Below are 21302 nucleotides of genomic sequence, written 5' to 3'. Positions count from 1 at the left end.
ACCTGTACGTACTTCCAGACTGCTCCCGTGGGCTGTATGAATGGGTATAAATGATTAGTGAGAGTCCTGATAGGCAGGTGGCACCTTGCATTGTAGCCCCTTGCCATCAGTGAATGAATGGGTGTTTTTGTAACACATTCATCAAATACCGCCACTCTTGTCACTACCCAGTCACAAACCAATCTCGTGACTAACAACTCAGGTGACAAAATCGTTTACTATTAGTTTCTCAAAGGACACAAACGCCGGTTTCCTGGATTTACATTCTGGGTTTGTTTGAACCATCCACCACCTCCCCAATGTAAGCAGACTCTTACACACTTTATACAAAGTCAGGTTCTCTTACCTTCGGGTTCCTCTGTGTGTCTATCTCTGATGTTGAGGAGCATTGACCAAGCGGCAGTATTTGATGAGATGGGAATGAAAACGGGTTGGTTGTTCATACCTGTCCACACTTCCAGACTGCTTTCAACTCCCTCAACTGTACTCGGCTAATTCTGCAGGTGTTCTCTTCACAGACTTTTCTTTATTCCACAAATATTTTTCATGCAAGACAAAATGATGAGGACTTCTCAATGTTTGAGCTTGGCCTTTTTTTATGAGATTAGTATCAGTCTTCTTGTCTAGCTCTCATCAATAAATAATTGTAGTTCCCAAAATGTTGAACTATTCCTTTAAGCTGTTACATTGGCTCCGATTTGTTAGAGGCGTAAGCCAGAGCACCAGCAAAGAAACATGACTTTATTCCTGCAGATCTTTGTTCCTTTAGTCCAATTCATACTCACAACAAAGAAAACAGAGCTCATTAGAAAACATTCCTCCAGCTAAACAAAGATGTCAAAGACAACACAAAAAAACTTCAGTGGGAGCTCCCAGCAGGAGTGCAGACAGGATGAATGCAGTTTGTGCTGCAACTAAATACATGAAGATTTGCATTCATAATTGCAAACAGCTGTGAATCCCCGATTTTTATAATAGTGATGGATTCTACATTATTGTTTGAGTGACAGGCTAAATGACTCATCTGACAACGACAACTCAATTTAAAGCCTCATATTTCACTTATTTACCATACGTGGTTGCCATGACACCACAGTTGTTGTTTTTTAATATAGAAGACTAGACCCAATCTTTAGTTTCTATTGATTTTTTTTTTCATTTCGGCTTTCATCTTCATTTGAACAGCTGACAGGACTGAGTTGTTTTCATATATTATACTGTCGACATTCAGGCCATTTTTGTTCTTGATGTCTGGCATGAAACCAAATCTTTCTCATTGTTTGTCATTCTTTATATGTTTGTGTCAAACTGGTCAAATAGATTTAGTCTAAAGAAAAGCCTTGCTACTCTATCTGCCGTTGTCTTTGAGCACTCCAGGTTAAACCTCTTTCATGCTTTTATAGTTGTCATTTTTAATTTAAAGTTTGGTATGAATATTATCAGGACGCTGTCCCCATTTTCCACATATATCTGCTTGTTGAATTAGTTTAACCTTCCCAAAGCCCAGCTAATGTATTTCCTGCTGTGCTGTTGTGTTTGTTGTTGCTCACCGATGATTATCTGTGATTGAAGCTCGTCACATGAAAGTTATTACACCATCTACTACTCTTCCTGTGTTTGCCGTTGATCAATACGACCCCGCTTAAGTAGCACAACTGGGATGAGACGACAGAAATGACTCAGCACTGAGTTTAAAGTCAAGTGTTTTTCCTCTGGGGCTCTTCGTTGCTGAGCAGATGAAGTCCAGTATTGAACGTGATCACAAATAAGCATCAATATTCTTCTATCTTCAGTTGGAATAATGCTTTAAGACTCTAAATCCTAAATCATCGTATATTAAGTGAAGACATGACACTCCATACACTCAATAAATTATGAACAATAAAGGAATCCACTAAAGCTTCATCAGTAAAATAAACAGAATGTACGTTAGCTTTTAATATTAGATTACCAGTTATAAGTACGCTACACTCATGAGAACAATACAAACATTCAGGCTACCTCATGAGCCTCAAAGGTGTAACGCAGATATGAATCTTAAATACAAGACTGGAATCAATTCTACGAATTTGCTCCCGACCCACTGTTTGTGAATGACTGATCGAGCGTGAACAGGGAGACTGAAGTCTGTTCAGCAACATGATTCATAGAGATAATTTTACACCAAATTGATTTATATGTTGTCCTTGTCCTATTCATCGTTGTTGTTCATACCTGTATGTACTTCCAGACTGCTCCCGCAGGCTGTATGAATGGGTATGAATGATTAATGAGAGTCCTGATAGGCAGGTGGCACCTTGCATGGTAGCCCCTGCCATCAGTAAATGAATGGGTGTAAATGGGTGAATGATGACATGTAGTGTTAAAGCGCTTTGAGTGGTCAGAAGACTATAAAGCGCTATACAAGTACAAGTCCATCCATTACCTTTACTTAACTTCCTGAACTTTACTTGAACAATTTAGCAGATGTTTCTACTTTTAGCGACAGTATATATTTTAAATTCTCTGCTTGCTTGCTAACGAGTTATAATGCCTGAACAATATTGACATCGATCATGCAATCATAGAAATTGCCAGGACAATTATCAAGATCTCCTGGTTGCTGATGGTTCATATTAGCATATGAACATATTAGTATATGAACCAGCAACTATCTGAACGGAATGACAGCAAATGGCTCTGTGAAAAAAAAATGTGGAGCTGATAACATGCTTTGAACATTGTGAAAGCACATCATCGTTCTGGTCTAAGGTTTATTTTCTTTGGTGTTATTTGCCAGTTGGGTTATTTCAGTCAAGTACACCTAGAGAAAAGAGATTATAATGTCTATAAATAAATTAAAATATATAATAATAATAATATTTATTATAAATAATAATAATAATATTTATTATAAATAATAATACATGTCTATGTCTATGTAAATTACTCGCAATCTGATTTGTCTGGGTGTATGCACATGTTATATTTGCTTTGTGATCTGTCAATACTTGCCGGTTCAATACAACTGTAAGCTTTTTAAAATGATTCTTTATTGATTTTTCAGCAAAATCTTTTTTTACATCTCATTGCAGTGGAATCTCAGGCACTTGATCACACAGCAGGATCTGACACAAAATTGTATGTATCTCTGACTAAACAGTATGCAGACCACCATGCATGTGAGCATATTAGTGCCATATATGAATCTGTAGAATCTATTAAAGCATAATGATCATTTTAACGGCTAATGCAAAAGCATTAGCCAAACGTAGAGGTATCCAGACAGTAAATACACCGTGGCCATTAGTTCGGCCATTAGTCACTGTCTGAGATGCCTGCATGTCTTTACGGCAATATCACACAACTTTGAATATGTTTATTATGCTGTTTAAAGAAAAGGATTGTCACACACCTACAGTTATTTTATCAGCTTTTTTTTGTGTGCCACTGTGAAACATTTTGTAAATTCCCAAAACTCTGTGGAGCTGCATCTGTAACTTGAGACAAATGTCGTGGAGATTGGATCAACTTTGGGAGACTAAGTAATAAAACTCAGAATGTCAGTAAGTTTTAGGAGCACTTCAGAAACGGAGTAAATTTGTGGAATATATTAATGTTAGTGAAAGGAATTTGAGCTGAGAAACATGGTTTGAGGATAGACAGCTCACTAATACCTAAAATTGCTTTTCGTAACATAAATATGTGAGACTATTTAAAACTTTGTATTCTTATCAACAGACACTCTCTATTATAAAGCCTTTTGAAAAATTCTCCAGTGCAGAAGCAGCCGCCTGCTACATGTTCCAAAACATGTGGTCAGAGACAGAGACCGTGCAAGTGGGAGCTGCTTCTCTTCCATCCTCACTCTTACTTGGTGACAGCAATGCAATCACATCTATTCACCTCAGTGGTGAATTGAGCTGCATTACAATGAGGCTCTCTGGAAGCCAGCAGCATTGTCATGATCAGTATCAGGCAGTGGAAAATGTGCGTTAGAAGTATCCAAGAAATTCGGTCTCACATTTTGTACAGAGCTCCAGACTGCTATCAAAGCAGAGCATCTGTAGCTACCAGGGTGGAGGGGGAAGAGGACGTCTTGTTGCTGCATTGCATCACATAATATTGTCAGTGAATATATTGCTAATATATCTCTTCTTGCTCTAAAACGGAGAAGAGAGGAGATACAGGATAGGATTCAAGTGACAGTGAGGGCACCTGTTTATCTGATGTTGTTTAGTGGTGCAACGGATCATAAAACTCACGGTTCAGAAAAAAGGGAGCAAATATAACTTTAAGAGATCCTTGATCATGTTTTTCTTGCGCCGCTAATACTAATTGATGGTCAATGATGATCCATATTGGCTGATACAGATCCCTTTGTTGTTTGATTATAGCAGCTGGTCTACAATGCTCCCGGCTTTTTTTGCCACCATCCCAAACATCATTTCAACCACTCTGAAGTCTGTAAACCATCACAAATTCTACATGTTATCCTTTTACTTTGTTACGGTAATGTATAGTGTTTTTTCATGAAGGCACGTAATTCAAATGATTAGGAAATAAAAGATTAATTAAAACAAATCTTGTCATTAGTCATTTTAATGATGTATTACAAGCTGCTTAGAGCGTGTGTAAACAGGTTATAGTTCCCTCTCCTTCAAACAACTGGATTCATTCAAGTTTCTCACTAACACTACATTTTACAAGATTACATGTGAACACACCATGATAACATTATAATTTACCTTAATAGTCACATTTACTAAACAGAGCCTGAAGCATGAATGCCGATGTCCTGATCGCATATTTTACTTAAACATTAGCGGATAACTATGTCGGTAAAACTTTATTTCACACTGTGATGGTTAAGGTAAACTGTGTAATTTATCCGCGGTTCACGTGGAACCGCGAGGGGGGATCCGTACGGCTAACCAGCGAAGCTTTATCACTGTTACAGGAAGCAGATTGATTGTGTTTATCTAAAAATAATCCTAAATCGCTATTTATGTATCTTTAATTTGGGCTCAATTTCACATTAACAGGTCCATATTTATCTCTTTCACTCATTCCTTATATGAAAAGATAGATTTTTGTTGTAATGGATTCTGAACAACTCTCTTCAACTGCATATCTGTGCTTATGCAGAAAAATGAATTACAAAGAAATTAATATTATTAAATCATGAACCACTGTAATGTGGTTTGTGCCTACTGTGACCAAGCACAGCCTCACATATGGCTGAGTTCCATCATGTGTATTGGTTAATAACTGATAACTCCTATCAACATACTTTTTTTACTTTAGCCTTTAGCTATGGTAGCCATCTTGGAAAATTAAGTGAATTATGTTCAGTGAGCATGGTCATTAAATGTTTCCCGTAAGTATTTTCATTGTTTGTTTGTGACAGTTTATTATGACATCATGCCTGAGTATGTGTTTTGCCGGTAGTCTTCATTTAAATTGTTTAGGCTACCACTATTGTTCTATGTTCTGTGAATAATCAATTTCCTGGAAGACTTTTGTTTTGTCAAACCGTTGCTTTTAAAAGCTTGAGGGAGCTCTGATTCCAGTGTGCAGATAATTTTCTGTTGTGTTCTCCAACAATCAACACATATTAGATTTCCAGCCTGTTACACTCCAGGGAGATGCTGTGATTGGTCTAATAGCTCTAGGCCAGTCGATTACGATTAGCCAAAGAGCTTCCTTTTCTTCTTTTTATTTGTCCTTCCAATTTTGTAGAAAATGTTCCTCATAGTCACTTCAATTTTTATAATTTCTCAACGCATCATTTGACAAAGCTTTAAGGTTGAACTCTACTAGATTTCATTTCCATGATTCGTCAGCAGATGGCAGACAGGAAGAAACACAACAAGCATCATCGATCATTTTCATCACCATTTTATCAGCATTATCAAAAGAAAGTGCACTAGAAGAGGATCTGCTGTATTCAAAATATCCACGACATTCCCACCACAAATATCACTGAGACAAAACCCAGAGAAGCAACGTGGGACTGGCTGGCATGCACTATTAAAGTTACAGTTTAAAATAAAACTGAATACTCATTCGTAATACTGAGTCCCTAACAGTAAAGAATGAATATTTATGAACCACGACATGAATACTTCTTCTTGCATATGTTTTACTCTGGAGGCCATGTTGCTTTGTGCTTAGCCACAAATCTGTCACCTTGAGTGAAGAATGAAAGATGAAATACATGAATCACTTCTGAGTGGCCTCTGAGTATTTGTACTGCGTTTTTCATTGGGCTTGTAGTGCACATTGCGTTTTGCTTTAAAGGAAGCCACACACCAGGTGAAGAATAAACAAATGTAACTAATAGATATCAGCATGCAACTTCCCCACTTGAGTACTGACATTAAGACAATTACTGTTTGTATTACAAGTTTTCTGAAATTCAATTTGCAAACTTTTGGTGACTTTAGGAGAAATCTACAGACACAAATAGACAAAGTATAGTAAAATAAGCACCTGAGTGTATTTTGAATGTTTTCCTTCCACTAGTCTGAAAGAAGACATGTTACAAAACAAAATAGCCAGCTATAGCCAGCTTCTAGCTATCTATTACCCTTTGGCAAAGCTACCACTTAAAGCATCTGCAGCATTTGTTGTCCACACCAGTCGAGGACAGACTTAAAGTCAGGGTTTAAGATTTTGTTATATAAAGGTCTGTATTCATATAAAACAACATTCATCAGTGCATCTGTACACAGTAACAAAAACGGAAAATGTAAACAGTGTTTGCTGAAAACAAGTAAAATCAGAAATAAACACCAACTGTAAGAATATTTACATAATGAGTAAAATGTGCATTGGTAAGAAGTGACCTGTGAAGATTCACTACTTGTTCTTGTGTATGAGGTTTCCCACTCGATGCATGAATTTCTCCAGCTTATTTTCATGGTGCCCTCTTGCAGCCCAGGTGAGGTTGTGTTCAATTGCTGCCTCACCTTTAGGAAGGCTTTTGGGTTTCTCCTGAAAGTTTCCAAAGCCGTGTGCAGAGCGTTTCTTGTCAAACGAGCAGAAAGGCTCAAATCTGCTGTAAAGGCGATTGTCCGTGACTCGATCTTTGCTCCAGCTTGCCGAGTGAGGGTCGGGCCCCACGCTTCTGTCAGTAACGCTGGGTTTCTTCTGTGTGGTAGGTTTAGGAAGAGAGACTTGCAGTGGATTTTGGTGCTCCTCAGTTTTGAATCGAGGTTTTGAAGAGGTTGGATTGACGCCCTCTATCTGCTTCCTCTGGTGCCCCGAGGAGGACCTGACAGACTTGGTTGTCTTTTGGGGAAGTTTTCCTCCTCCATAGGATATCCTCTCCTCATCCTCTTCTGTTATAGTGTCTGTGCTGCCACTTGACTGCAGACTCTGTGTGTCAATGGTTCCTGCTGAATCCTCTTTCTTCTCTGGTATGTTAAGTAACGATTTTATTGTTTTGGGACTCTTCTTTATAAAAAGCTGTGAGCTCATGCTGTGGGGTTTAGCTGTTGGATCCTTGCTTTTAACATCCAGGGCTGCTGCGGACACAGTCCTGGATGGCGGCTCCTGCCAAATGGGATTACCGTGGCTCTTTGTGCCTGTGACACTCTTGACATCATAATGAGAACCAAATCTCTGATCGTCTTTCAGATTTGACCCGTAACCTCCACTCTGTGCATTGATCCCTGCTGTGCTTCTGTTCACTTGCGTTTTTGCGAAAGCTCCATACATGTAACCTGATGATTCATGCTTGTACTCAGTGTCTGATCTTGGATCTGCTACGCTATGCCTTTTTTGCCAACTGTCTGACATCAAGTCTGGGTTTGTGATCATGTGTCTACCTTTAGCTCTGCCTAAGCTAGTGTATGCAGAGTGGTAAGAGTTGCTACCTGGACCGTAGTTTGCATTCTTCCGATTGTCATCCAAAGTCTGCAAAATTTGCCTATCAAACATGTACTCGTCATTACTTATCCTACTTTCAGTTACTGCATTTGGATTCCACTGCATGGATGAGTAGTGTAAAGGAGTCTTTGGGACTGCTGAGGAGTTGGCACAAGTGGAGGAGTTGTTAATGTGTCGGTTTGGCTCCAGTTGCTCTGGTATGGGGGACCTGAAAACAAGGGAAGACCTCATCCTTCCCTGCATGAAGGAGTTAGCTTTGTCCTGTGGTTCAAACTGGTCTAAATAGTCACAAGAGTCTCCCAATGGGACATCAGGGCATTTGAGGTAAGACTCAATCCTCAATGTGTGCATGAACGCCTTGGATGTATTCTCTAGCGTTGGCATGTTTTGCTGCATGGAAAGAATCTGTTTGTCGTTTCCACTGTAAGACTGACGCATGTTTTGACCTCTATGCATCTGTGCCACCGGTAAGTAATTGTCCATGGGGTATTGGTTTGTTCCGTTTCCTATTTCTCTAGAGATATTCCAGTTGCTCGCTCTGGGCCTGATGTTCTGCGGCATATATCCGTCTTGTATCTCCCCAGCATAGCTGTGCCTTTTAATGAAGTTCATCATCTCTGCAGACTGACATTGCGGCATCTGGTTTTGAACGGTGATCCCATTCTTAATAAAGGGCCCAAACTTGTTAGGTTCCTCTTCAAAGAGCCTCTCCTCCAGATCTCTCGCTCCTAGTTTCCTCTCGCAGGTCTTCCGATAGACTGTGTCCAGCGTATGCCTCAACTGGTCCCTCCGATCAATTTTTGGAGTGTTTGGGAAAATCTGTTGTCCATGTGGTCCATTGCTTTGGAACAAACCTTCCGGAGGGCAGAGCTCAGCTGGCACAGTCGAGCGGGCGTAAAGTGTTCGAAACTCCTCGTCGTATGACTTCACCAGGTGGCCTGTGATCACCTGCACCATGCTCAGATGAATCTTCTCAAATGACCACGTGAAGCTGCAAACACACAAAAAACATAATTATTTATTCATCGAAAGTGGAGAAAACAGACTGATGTGTGATATAACACTCTGAATAAATTTGTGTTGAATCAAAAATACACAAATCAAAAATAGTATTATCTTCAAAGGTTTAACATTTTCCAGAAAGTTCATTCAACCTCTTCAAAAAGCAACAATAAGAAATGATGACAGCAATTATGTGGAGAGTGTCAATAAATGTACTGCTTTGCTTTATGAGTGCATTTAGTTTATGCCTCAGTAGTCTCAATCACTGAAGATGTATTTACCCATATGAGCCATAAATCGCTATGAGGCAGTCGACTAAAAGAAACTTCTGCTCCATTGCTCCATGAAATTTAGCTCCTGATCGACAGAGGTAATCCGGACCTTTCACAGTGCGCACCCTCATGTTCTGTGATCAAAGCAGAGAAAGGAAAATGTCAGCAAATATTTTTCATGGTTAAATCTTACAGCAGAAGTTATTAAGTATGTCAATCACCCCTGGTGATGAATCTAAAGTTTTGTAATATGATGCATTTGTTGAGTCCCTCATGCTTAATCTATACTTTTGCGGAGAAGCTTGGGCAGAACTGCAGTGGTGGTTTGCGGAGTTTTGCAGGTAAGATCCGGAAAAACGTGACTAGCCCCTGAGCATCACGGACGCAGCAGCGGTTTGATTGGACATTATAACTGGGAAGTGGGATTTCCGGACAAGTACCTCACATTCTGTTACAACAACAACCTTATTAATTGTAGGCACTGGAGCTCCTCCTCACCATCCAACTCGTCTGCATTTTTTTTTACCAGCCCCATGTTGGCCCAAACTTATATGGAACTATTGAATCATGCCTATCAAATAAACCAAAAGCCGCCTTAAAAACAGATTCATAAAACATAAACGTCATGCTACTCGCAATCCCCCGCAGTAGTCTGTGGTTTGTACTATGCCTTGCGTGAGAGGTGCCTGCGCAAAAGCACATATGCACACGATGCAGGGGTATAAATCAGGCATCAGTTGTTGTTGTTGCATGTCACCGACATTTGCAACTTTGTATGCATGTAGATTTACGGTCATAGTCAAAGACCTGTATAAAAAATTGTCAGTTTACATCCCAGCAAAAGTATCCCCACTTGTTGATATAGTTGAACATTGTGGTACATTTGCTGGTTTGTTTTCTTGCCGAGAGTTAGGTGAGAAGATACTGTATATGCAGTACCACTCTCATACCATTAAATATGGAGCTACAGCTAGTTACCTTAACTTAGAATAAAGACAGGCAATGGAGAAACATGGTTCTGTCCAAAGGTTACAAAAATACCTATAACATCACCTCTAAAGCAATCAATTAAGTTAATTAGAATTCTTTAAAAAATCGAATGGATGTTTTAAATCATATACTTACTCTGAGTTGATGAATTTTGACATTTTGATTTTCAGCCATTGCGAGGAAACTTTTCAAATGGAAATCATCCAAAATCACGTAGACCGGGACTCCTCGTATGGAGGCATCAACAGCTTCTTTGAATATGTCGACATCAGTGAACATGTCCATCGCAATGGCAATGACCTGCAAGGACAAAGTGAATAAATCATGATCAGTTCAACGTGCCAGAGACAAGAGCGCATTTAACCCGTTTACACGTGTAAAGCCTGTGAATGACATATTTAAGAACATACACAGTCGTCATTTACAATCATAAATAATACATTTGAATCTAACAGCTACAAAGATAAAAACCTCAAAGTGATGCCAGTGACGAAAAGTTGTTATAATAAACAGAGACAGACGAAGCATAAAGTAGCAAATGTTACTGCAGATCAATTTGGAGAAGTGAAGTAGGTGAGATTTAATATGTTTATTGATCCCAAATTCATATCTGACACTAGTGGAACATTTCTTGTCATTATTCAAGGACCAGATTAAAGGCTTTTCTCTCTCATTTCACTTTGAGTGAACTGTGATGAAAGTCCATCAAGATGATGTGCAGTTTGAAAATCTTGAATGTTACGAAGCAGCGACTTCATACGTGTTCTAGTAGCATGTATTGAGCTCGTTAATGAAACCACTCCAACTAGATTGGACTAGCTATTTGGACTCATTTCTTTCACTTGTTTAATTTGCTGTGTAGGAGGTGTCTGTCCCTTACGAGAAGTGTTAGTCATTCTTAATCATGTATGCTATACTTAAAAATATTATTCAGAGGGAGACGTTCCAACTGCTGCAGCGTCCCATGACATATTTCACTGCATTTCATTTATTTTTCACTGCACTGGTTATGATTACATTTAAAAAAGAGAAAAGGATTTAGTTTAGTTAGTCTTTTGCTTTGGAAGTTGGTTTAATTAAGGGCCACGATTTTGAGTTACAAAACTAGTTTATGATTCATCAAGACACAACTTGATAACTAACTGAAGCGTTAACTGTGTAATGGATATGACTCCATGATGTAATCCTACTTCTGTGCACGGTTCCCACACTTTCTACTTACGATAGTGAGGGTGCAAAACCAGATTTAGACCTCAACAACCCCAGCAGACACTCCTTACAAATGGAAATTGAGAGCAACAAAGGTCTGTGGACATTCCCTGACGTAAAAGGTGCTTGTGACATACTTTAGAAGTGTTCAAGCTAAACACAGCGGAGAAACAGTATGTCTGAGTCAATTTGCTGCCCTAAAATAAAGTTTTAGGGCAGCAATACCGTTGCCCCGTCTGAACACCACACATCAAATCTTTTTATTTTGGTTCTGATTTAGCATATTTTTCCAGGTAGTTTTGATTACCTGTCTTGCATTTTGAATTTTCTTCCGAATCACCTCTTTGATGGTGGGGTTGTTTTGTCTTGGTGGATGAAAGAGCAAATCTATATTTGTCTGTAGTTTTTCTTGCATGACATCTGGCCAACCCAACTCCAACTCTGGGGCGTCCACATCCGAGTGGACAGGCCAGTACGTCCCTGAGGATGACTCGTCGTCCGGTGGACCATTGATTTCTGCTACGTGGTCTTTAGGTGGGGGTGTTTTTGCATTTTCAGTGATGAAGAGAAGCTCTTCCTCTGACAGGAAGCTTCCGATACGTTCTCCCTTGAGGAACTCCTGATAAGTGTCTCTGCCGCCGCTGGCCAGGCAATCGATCGCCAGGCGATAGGACTCCATATAGTGCGGTTGAATGAAATCCTCTGATTTCAACCCTCCCCTCAATGACGACAGCCGGGAAGATTCTGGGGACTCCATCGCTGTCGACGGTATCAGTGGGACCTGTCAAGGATAATGGAAATCAATGACATGATGTAGGAGAATCAGAGAACAAACATTGCAACAGTGGAAAGTGCTGAGAGACTGTTGAGCGTAATGAGGCATTGTAAACTGTATGGAAAGGTCATATTGTTGTAAACATAGGGGAAATATTGAGAAGCTGTGAAAACACTTTAAAGCCACAATAGTTAAAACACAACCTCGCCTCAGTTTTTCATGGCATGTAGCCTAATAAATACACTCGTAGTTCTGAGTAACACTGAATCCCAGATTTTAAAGTATATAATGGTACGTAACTTAACAACAGAACAGATAAATACTGTGTTAATGAACCAGTGTCTCGTGTTTATATATCTGCACAAGATCTAAATAAACCAATTGATTCCAAGTTATTTAAGAATTACTTGTCTATTATCAGCTAGTTGATTAGTCCCTTACTTGTTTCTCAGTAGCTAAACAAGATGCTGTTTCCCTTTTCGTAAAGGTCACAGTGTTTTTTTACATTGGGATTATGTGAAGAAGAGGCCTATATTTTCTAATATGTTGAGTTCAAAACCCAATTATTTCCATGTATAAGACATTCTTTACAATATTTTACCACACATTGTTATTGTTATTACTGTGGATTTAAAAAAAAACAACTTTTGTTTCTGACAAGCCACATCATGAAAACGCATCACTATCAGACACCCAACCTGTTCACAGTCTGGATTAAAAGGCATTGAATGCCCAAGGGAGAAATGCTGTCGCTGCACCTGTAAATGAGTGCGCCTCAAAGTTAAGGTGGGGTAAAATAAAACAAGTTAAAATAAATTTCATGTTTTCTATCACATTCTGCAAGACATTTTTTGGGACTGTTAAACCATAATTTAAACCGCTGTTACCATCTTTTAAGTAATATCTTGCCAGAAAGAGAAAAAAATCCAGCTTGTATGTGTTAGAATGAATCTCTCAAGTCAGGTTAAATAAGCAAAAACCTTTTTAAAACTCTTTAAACTTTAAAAAAGATTTAAGTTCACAAAGTTTACAGTATTTAAAACACCTTGAAATGATATGATACTTGATATTATAAATAAAACCTCACTGGATGAAAGCAATCATGCAGACTTTTTAAAGATTGACGTATTTCACTTTAATACAGATTGAATGTTGTCTGTCATGCCTGATTCATCTGAATGTCAAAGACAGCAGAACAACAAGTTGAATGTCAGATTTCATAGCAGCTGCACAACTTAGACACTGACGTGGGAAAGTTGGTGCTAACTTTTACTTTCAAGTTAGTTTCACAGCCGGTATTATGTTGAGTACAGTCGTCCGTTCCTCTTGTTTTTTCAGCTATAGGCTCTTTTATAGACCCTGCTGCTGTGATCGTACAATCATAAGTATACATTTCAACTAAGTTTTAGATGAAAAAGATCCTTTGAGGTCAGCATTAACTCTGCTGTGCCTTATCTTTATAGATATGCTGCAAAAGAAACATTGAGCAGTGCTGTTATTGCAGCATGTTTAGTCATAACCTACAATACAACCTTGTGCAAATCGCATATTTACTTACAAATTATCTGTCAAACCTCCCACTGTTCAGGGAATTAATTTAAAAGCTTGATAATCATACTGATCTGCTGCTTCTTGCTGAACGCTACACACAACTCTTACATGCTCAACAACAGTGACTTACATTTGGATTGTGAACTTCATCAAAACCCTCTTGACTGCTCCCAGAATGTTCCTCTTAGATTTATGTTCAGATTATGTTCAATAATCGGAGGAACTGCCAGCTGGAAGAGACAAAGACTGGGAGGTGTCTCAACATGACAAGCAGTCTGCAGATGGAGGGTGTGGATTCCAGTTTTGACATGCAAATGGTCTGGCTCGAAACTTGTTCACAGGCAGCGATAAACACTTGCTCACAGTCAGCCATAAACCTGTTTGAGACATTTAGCCACTCCCCTCCTCCTTTCAGGGACAAAGTGCACACTGACGGAAATCAAGATAACGACAGATATAAAGACACTTTAAAGAATACTTCAGGTTTAATGGTACAGGACCTCATCATGGTGTTCTGTCCAGTGCTGGGAAATTGACTCAATGGTGCAGGACTTTACTTCAATATCCTCTTGCTTAGTCTTTCATGAACTGCACTAGGTGACCATTTCAAATGACACACTTGTGTTTTATGAACTGCACCAGGTGACCATTTCAAATGACACACTTGTGTTTCATGAAGACATTTTTTCAAAGAGAAGATGAACACAAACCCAAATAAACTTAAATAAACCAGTGATCATTAGTCTTTTTCATCTTACTTCAGATGGGGCTGAATCTGTAGGGAGCAAAGAAGCACTTCTGATGTCCTTGTACATGTTAAAGGGAGAGGGAAGGAAGGAGAGTTAATGAGTTAGTAAAACGCGTTCATATTCATGAATTGATATTGGTGACATTTGGCGTGCTCCACCCTGTCTGGTCCCTTTTTATCCTTGAGAAACTGGCTCATTGTATAACATCTGCATTCTTACAGGAAACAGTTGCAATTACCAAAGCATTCTTACAGGAAACAACTGCAATTATCAAAGCAATCTCACAAGAGCAAATGACAACAAGTATTCCCTGTGAGGCCAAAAACACAAACAAGTTTAGCTTGACCTTGTTCAATGGCTGCCATTACACAATCTCTTATTGTTAAATGAATCTTCAAGACATGTTTGTTATCCATTTTGAATTCATTGAACAAAAATGCTGAGAGTGTTTTTTCAGGAAGCCAAAAAAGACTCATTTTGCAAAACAGAGAAATGGACGTGTGTGTCACATGAGTATTTATCTTTTGAATGTTCTTGGCTTCATGAATATATTTGTGCAAAGTTTTGTATGTGTTAGACGGATTCAATTTTTAGTTTTGTATCGTTTTTCACATTGGTATTGTGTTCAAAAACACATATAGCGTTATGGTAAACTGTTATTGCTGACACTCAGACTGCACACTTTCACAACACTCTGTGAAGGCAATCACAAGTTTTCTTTTGTAACGACTGCAGGAAACTGTGCCAAAAGAGTAGCTTTTCAGGACATACAAACAACTTTTTTTAGTTGTTTTATTTATTTATTTTATCTGCATCATATTGGCCTTTCTCAAGGTTAATATTGATTAGGTTTAAAAAACAGTTGCTATAATGAAAATATAAAATTGAGAACAGCACATATGATAAATTATTCAAGTCATTATTACCGGGGGTGGATTTTCTATTAGCCATTTATAGTGCCTGTGTGTGAGAGAGTTTTTCTCAGTTTACTGCTCAAAGTCAAATAGTACTGCTTCAAACGTGTTGATCCGACTCCAACACTACCTGTCAGGCACCAGTCTGAAACCATTTAATCATTAATAAGAATAGTCTGGCATTTTAGGAAACACACATATGCACTTTCTTGCCGAGAATTGGATCAGAAGATCAGTTCTACTTATTTCTGTATGCTGAATATGAAGCTAAAGCCAACCAGGAGAAACAAAATCCTACCAGCACCTCTAAAACTATTCTGTGATTCTGTTGGAGCACGGCTTGATGTTTCCCAACTATTACAGTCTATATGCTAAGCTAAGCTAACCAGGTCATATAAGCAAAAAGCATATTTCCAAAAATGTCAAACTCTTCATTCAAACCTCCAAAAGAGTAAAATATGACTGATAACATGCTATGTTTAAATGTACCTCCAGTGAGCTGAACCAGAGGAAACATATAGAATAGACTCTGGTCTGGTTGACTGAGGCCCTAAACTGTTGAAAGACAATTAACAAATTATCAATTCACTTGTGCATGATTGTTTTTCTTTTTTTATCAATAATTAAATCCAGCCATGGCAAGTACACTTCATTTAATTAACGTAAGCAAGGAAGCTAATTTCTTCTTTTCCTGTCCATTCTTTTGTATCATATGAGGAAGTCAGGAAACAAAATTCATCACCATTGTAAAAAAATATATGTCATAATTACTGTGAAATATTTTAATGAGATAACAATATTTAATATAACTTAATTATTCTGCTTTGACCCCCTATCTTTCCAATTATTAATTGACAAGAATTTCACAGAAAACTAAATGCAGCCATGATATTCTTTTATAGAGTGCGTGATATGTAACATGGATATGAAGACGCTCTGCTCCTTTCTCAAGATTAAACACCTCTGGTTGTTCCACCGTGGCTTCACCTGAAAAGAGCCATGGAAAACAATATACCTGTTCCATTGTTTAGTTGTGCCCTGGATCTGGGTGTGTGTAGATAAAGTAACTTATGTACTATGTCACAGGGAGTTTCTTTTCCTGAAGCGGCCTTGGTGTGAGTCACCTTTTGTGACACCCATTCTCTGCTTCGTGCAGTCACTGTGATCACTTCCTCAGGCGGTTCTTGACTCCTGCTGCAAGTCTGAGCAGGTGGCAAGCTGTTCAGCCATCATGAAGCGCTTCTTGCAAACTAAATGCAGGACTGACATTTTGATTGACATAAGCATGACAGTGATCATTGAATGAACAGGGGGACCGACCAATCTCGAAGGCATTTGTCATCAATCATTTATCATGCCAACATGGCTTTGTGTTCAAATTAGTTTGTGTCTGACTGTAAAAACTAGCAAATAGTGTTGGTTTGATCATCGGATGCTCACAGTCGTACTATTTAATAGTCTTGCTCTTGTCAGCACGTCAAACCTCTAATGTCAAAAGCCCACATCAATTTGAATATCGAGACACATGTAAAAGATGCAGAAGTTGACATATGATACTGTAGACCTCAGAAACAAACCAAAACAAATATAATATATGGAATCTTTCAAGTTACTACAAGGAACTTTCATTTTGTGTGGATTTTGTCGGCCCCTGTGGACGGAAGTGTTAGTGTTTCCGAGCACCAGATCCCCTTTAGAAAGTCTCTCATTTTACTGTAGCAGGGTCTGACAGTCTGCTCCACACGGTCCTGGTTCTGGTTCTCCCGTGCCTCCCTTCCCTCCCATCGGCCCAACAATAGGGCTCGGGTCTCCAGCAGCGTGGTGTAGGTGTTGGCTTACAGAGGGGACCGGTGTACCAGCGAGGCAAAGCTCTGCTCCTAGCCGAAGGAGACTCTGCATTCTGGCGCTGAGCCCTCCTCCTCCTGCCGGAGCTTCCAGGTCTCGGTCGGTCCGCAGTGGGCTGGTCGCTGCCAGAAGCCCCGTCGGAGTCTGAGCTGACGGAGTTACTGGTGAACCTGTGTGATAAAGTCGGATTTTGCGCAGTGGCACAGATGAACAGCATGAAGAATAATGAAATGGCCAATATTCTCGCTAATGTTCTTGTTTACCTGTAGGTCATATAGAGTCATTAGTATTAAATATTGGCGTGAATAGTGCAATTTAAAAGATTTGATCAAATTAAAAAATATCGTATTCCCTATCGCTCTCTTAATATAGCCTAATTATGGACTGAATGAAAATTCGACAATCCATTGTTCATTGTAATATCCTTGTTTGAAAATGGATCATTGCTCATTATTAAATAAAACCCCAACCATGCGCAGGATCTCCCCTTTGATAGCTAAGCAAGACAAATACACATCGCTTAGTTAGAATGAAAGGCTGGTTTGTTGCTCCAGTGTAGTAAACCAGTAAGCCGGTGATTGAATGTTGGAAGGTTGAAGCTCGGAATAAGGCACAAGGTCTCCTGCTGTAAGAAGATGTGGAACAGTTGTGTGAGGATAATAAAGCTTAATCAGCATCCAATGAAAGAAAATGATGGACCATCTGAAGTATTTTGTTTTCAGGGGATTCACTGACACTTTTTAGTTGCTCAATATGCAATAATTGTTATTAGTCACTTGTCTTTTTAGGACATATTTGGCATCACAACTGTATCCACACTCAAATATTGTCCCAGGCTAAATTACTGTGTGTGCTGTGTACTGTCAAAAACCAAGCATGATCTTCCCTCAAACAAGTGCTGTGAAGGTCTAAACATTACCATTAAAAAAGCATGCTTAATATGAGCAGATGTTGTATTCCAAGAGCACATATTTGAAAAACAAATGAAACACATTGTCAGTTAACATTTCACTGAACATTCAGCATTAGAGTTGGTTGTGTTTCCTTGTTATGATATTACATCAATAATCCAGGAGGCATTATGTTTCCAATAAAATGTGTCTGTATTTGCATTATATAGGAGACAGATGATGCTAAATTGCACCACCTAACTTGTATAGGTGTCCAAAACCGAGGTTGTGGTGCATAGTGTTATGTAGTGGTCTATCGTATCTACTGTAAGCCTCCTCCCTTGGTGACATACTGTGCAGCGTGTAACTTTCCTTCAACTGCCTGACTGTAGTTTTTTAAAAGTGAATTTGACTGTAAAGGTCGTATATATTATTATTGTGTAAAGCACCCTGTCAATATTTCCTATAGTGCTCACATACTGGAGACAATGTGTACCTTGATGTAAAGGGTGAGACACTTATGATGCTCTACAACAGACAAGCTGAGCCTTTTTGTGTTGTGTTTCAAGTTTGTTTTCCAACTCTACAATGGTGCTCAATATTTCATAAAGCATAATGACATTCCGTGTGAGTTCTGTGTGCGTCAACAGAAGGTAGGTTTCATAAGTTGTCTGCCTACGGTTATTGCCGCAATATTTATTTTGTGGCTGTGTGCGATCTTGGAAACACATTCTGTTTCCTGTTCTGTTTTAGAAAGAGTTCCATGTGCATCATGACTGAACATGGACACTACCCAGGAGTATAAATCCATGTGTGTGGGTGTGTGTCTTGCTTTTCAAATGCTTTTCAACTAACTATTTCATTTTGGCAAATTATTATAATATGAAATCTACATACCTCTTTTCTTCTGTTTGCTGAATGGATTTGATGCCAAATCGTGCTTGCGTGCTCTCAGAGCAGCTTGTAGTTGCACTCACAAAGCTCTCCACTGATAAGAGGTGGTCCTGACGGGATTCTTGCCATATGTCATCCTCAATCCCGACGACATTTCTATGATGATAAAAGTCACCCTAAGTATCTTTAAAAATGACTGCATGAAACCAAAACTGCTGCAGTGGGGGCATCACTCACTGAATTATTGGCCATTATTCTCTTGATGCAATTTCACAGCATTCATTTGTTTCGTTCATAGTGGATGTGCGTCTTACAGGCCCACATAATAGCTTTAATAGCAGACGTCCACGGTGTTGTCACTGAAGGTGCATGCTTTCATGTCATTGACGATGTCTATATTTATACAACTACCCTTTTCATGCAGGCAACGCAGGAAACCGACAAAGGAAACCGGTCTCTGAAACACGTTGGCAAGATAAAATCTATTGAAGGAATTTGATTGCTGCTCTAAACTTTCTGAACTCAATAAAATGTGTGTATTGACATATTTTGTATTTGGAAGACAAAGTGAAAATTCACTTTTATTTATTTTTTTGCTTGTCAGTTTAACTGGTTTGCATTGTTTACGCCTTAAACGTCGAGGTGTGCTATGGTGTACGTTTGTGTGTGCTCTAATGCAGGGTGAGTTTTATTGCAACATTACGATGCTATGGTAAAGGAGGAGGTTAAACAGGCTTCAACCGTCTCACAAGAAATATAAAACCGGTCCGGTGCTCTCAGAATCAGGAGAGGACCTGCTATGGCTCAGCATTTAGTGTCAGTGGAGGAGTTACTTGGTTATGATGGATAGGCTAATAGAGCAGCAGATTGCACTGTTGCACTAAATCCCTTGTACAGTAACCAGACTCTCCTGTGTGCAAGCGAGAGGGAGAGAGATTGATGTTAAATCATTGGCTTCACACCATTCCAGGCCAAATACATTTGAACAGTAGCTGTTCAATCAGGCTGGTTTTAGCTAGAGGTGAAATATTAATCTACTTCTCTACTCTGCACCATTATACCAAAACCAAGTTTGGTAAGATAAGTCACCTATAACAATAATTTAGAAGGAGTTACAACTTATGTCTCAGGTGATTTCAAGTAAGGGGCACTCGATGACATGCAATTTAAGAATTTGAATATTGCCATTGTTTCAGGCAGTTTTATTAAAAATCACTTTGGCTTGTTTCGTTGGGTCGTCCAAGTGTTTTTTTTACAGTAGTATTTATGTTCACACTGCCCTGTTGAATCAAAGTGTTTGATTGATATCATTTCTAAGTTGTTTATTGCTTATGTTGCATAATTTCCATAATAATGCAGACGTCTGTAGCCAATAGAACAATAAAGTTCTAATTTTAATTGCATTGTAGATTGATATTTTAGATATTCTAAACTGCTAAAGTTATTGTATTATCAATTTTGCCTGTTCACAGTAAACTCAGAGAATTTAAAGTAAACTAACCCCCTAACCATGTTACTGTAAATAATCACAGAAAAATACTGCATTCATTTTTACTGTAATATACTGTGAATGTACTGTATTCTACTTTTAGAGTAAAATGTTGTTAAGTCATTTCACAGAATGAGTACTGTAGACTTAAAGTAAATTCACTTTACTGTTATTTAACAGATCTTTTCTTGATCCATGCTGCTAAGAGGATGAATCATAATAACTTGATCCTCTGACTTTTCCTCTAGCCCCACAATGAGATTTAAATTTCTGGATTATGAAAAATGGAATGAAACGTCTCAACAACTGTTGATCCACAGCTATGTAATTTGTTACAGACACAGCAAGAGAGTTCCGGCTTCCATTCCCGGGCTAGACGTGTTTTCTGTGTGGAGCTTTTCTCCCCATGGCAGCGTGGGTTCTCTCTGGGTTCTCCGGCTTCCTCCCACAGTCCAAAGGCATGCAGTTTAGGCTTAGGGTAATTGATGACTCTAAATTGCCCCGTGGATGTGAGTGTGAATGGTTGTCTCTCGCTATATGTCAGCCCTGTGATAGTCTGGCGACCTGTCCAGAGTGTACCCTACCTTTGCCCAATGTCAGCTGGTATTAGCTGCAGCCCCCCGCGACCCTGTACAGGATAGTGGATGTGCGTCTTACAGGCCCACATAATAGCTTTAATAGCAGACGTCCATGGTGTTGTCACTGAAGGGGCATGCTTTCATGTCATTGACTTGTCTATATTTATAAAAAAAAAAAAAAAGTAAACTTCCCAGGAGCAGTCTAATCCCTTTATTGTTCCAATGCATTTACCTACAGAGGTTTACAGTATTGCCTGACTGAGCACCCA

The 21302-nt window shown here is 39.0% G+C and overlaps 1 protein-coding gene across 2 annotated transcripts; it reads right to left on the bottom strand.

The window, feature by feature from the left end:
* Nucleotides 1–5877: 5877 nt before the first annotated feature.
* fam83b (family with sequence similarity 83 member B) lies at nucleotides 5878–13959 on the bottom strand. Of its 2 annotated transcripts, XM_031841726.1 has the most exons (5): nucleotides 13805–13959; nucleotides 11656–12129; nucleotides 10275–10439; nucleotides 9159–9283; nucleotides 5878–8866 (listed from the first exon to the last, which is right to left on the bottom strand). In XM_031841726.1, exons 2-5 carry the CDS (start codon nucleotides 12103–12105, stop codon nucleotides 6844–6846), a joined length of 2763 nt encoding a protein of 920 aa, XP_031697586.1. In that variant the 5' UTR covers nucleotides 12106–12129; nucleotides 13805–13959; the 3' UTR covers nucleotides 5878–6843. The 2 variants fall into 2 exon arrangements, with proteins under 2 accessions (XP_031697586.1, XP_031697592.1); XM_031841732.1 differs by lacking the exon at nucleotides 13805–13959 and having other exon boundaries at nucleotides 11656–13696.
* Nucleotides 13960–21302: the final 7343 nt, after the last annotated feature.

Source organism: Anarrhichthys ocellatus, unplaced genomic scaffold, assembly GCF_004355925.1.
Source record: "Anarrhichthys ocellatus isolate YVR2014 unplaced genomic scaffold, GSC_Weel_1.0 scaffold3, whole genome shotgun sequence".
Taxonomy (NCBI): domain Eukaryota; kingdom Metazoa; phylum Chordata; class Actinopteri; order Perciformes; family Anarhichadidae; genus Anarrhichthys; species Anarrhichthys ocellatus.
The sequence above is the reverse complement of the archived record's forward strand: the minus strand, read 5'-3'. Positions and strand labels throughout refer to the sequence as shown.

What these genes read in the sequence shown, in the direction of transcription:
- fam83b (XM_031841726.1), bottom strand. Translation starts at nt 12,105, where the DNA reads ATGGAGTCCCCAGAATCTTCCCGGCTGTCGTCATTGAGGGGAGGGTTG. An exon ending in TCAAAATTCATCAACTCAGA is followed by an intron (nt 9,284 to 10,274) that starts GTAAGTATATGA and finishes CTTTGATCACAG; the next exon opens with AACATGAGGGTGCGCACTGT. An exon ending in GCGATTTATGGCTCATATGG is followed by an intron (nt 8,867 to 9,158) that starts GTAAATACATCT and finishes GTGTGTTTGCAG; the next exon opens with CTTCACGTGGTCATTTGAGA.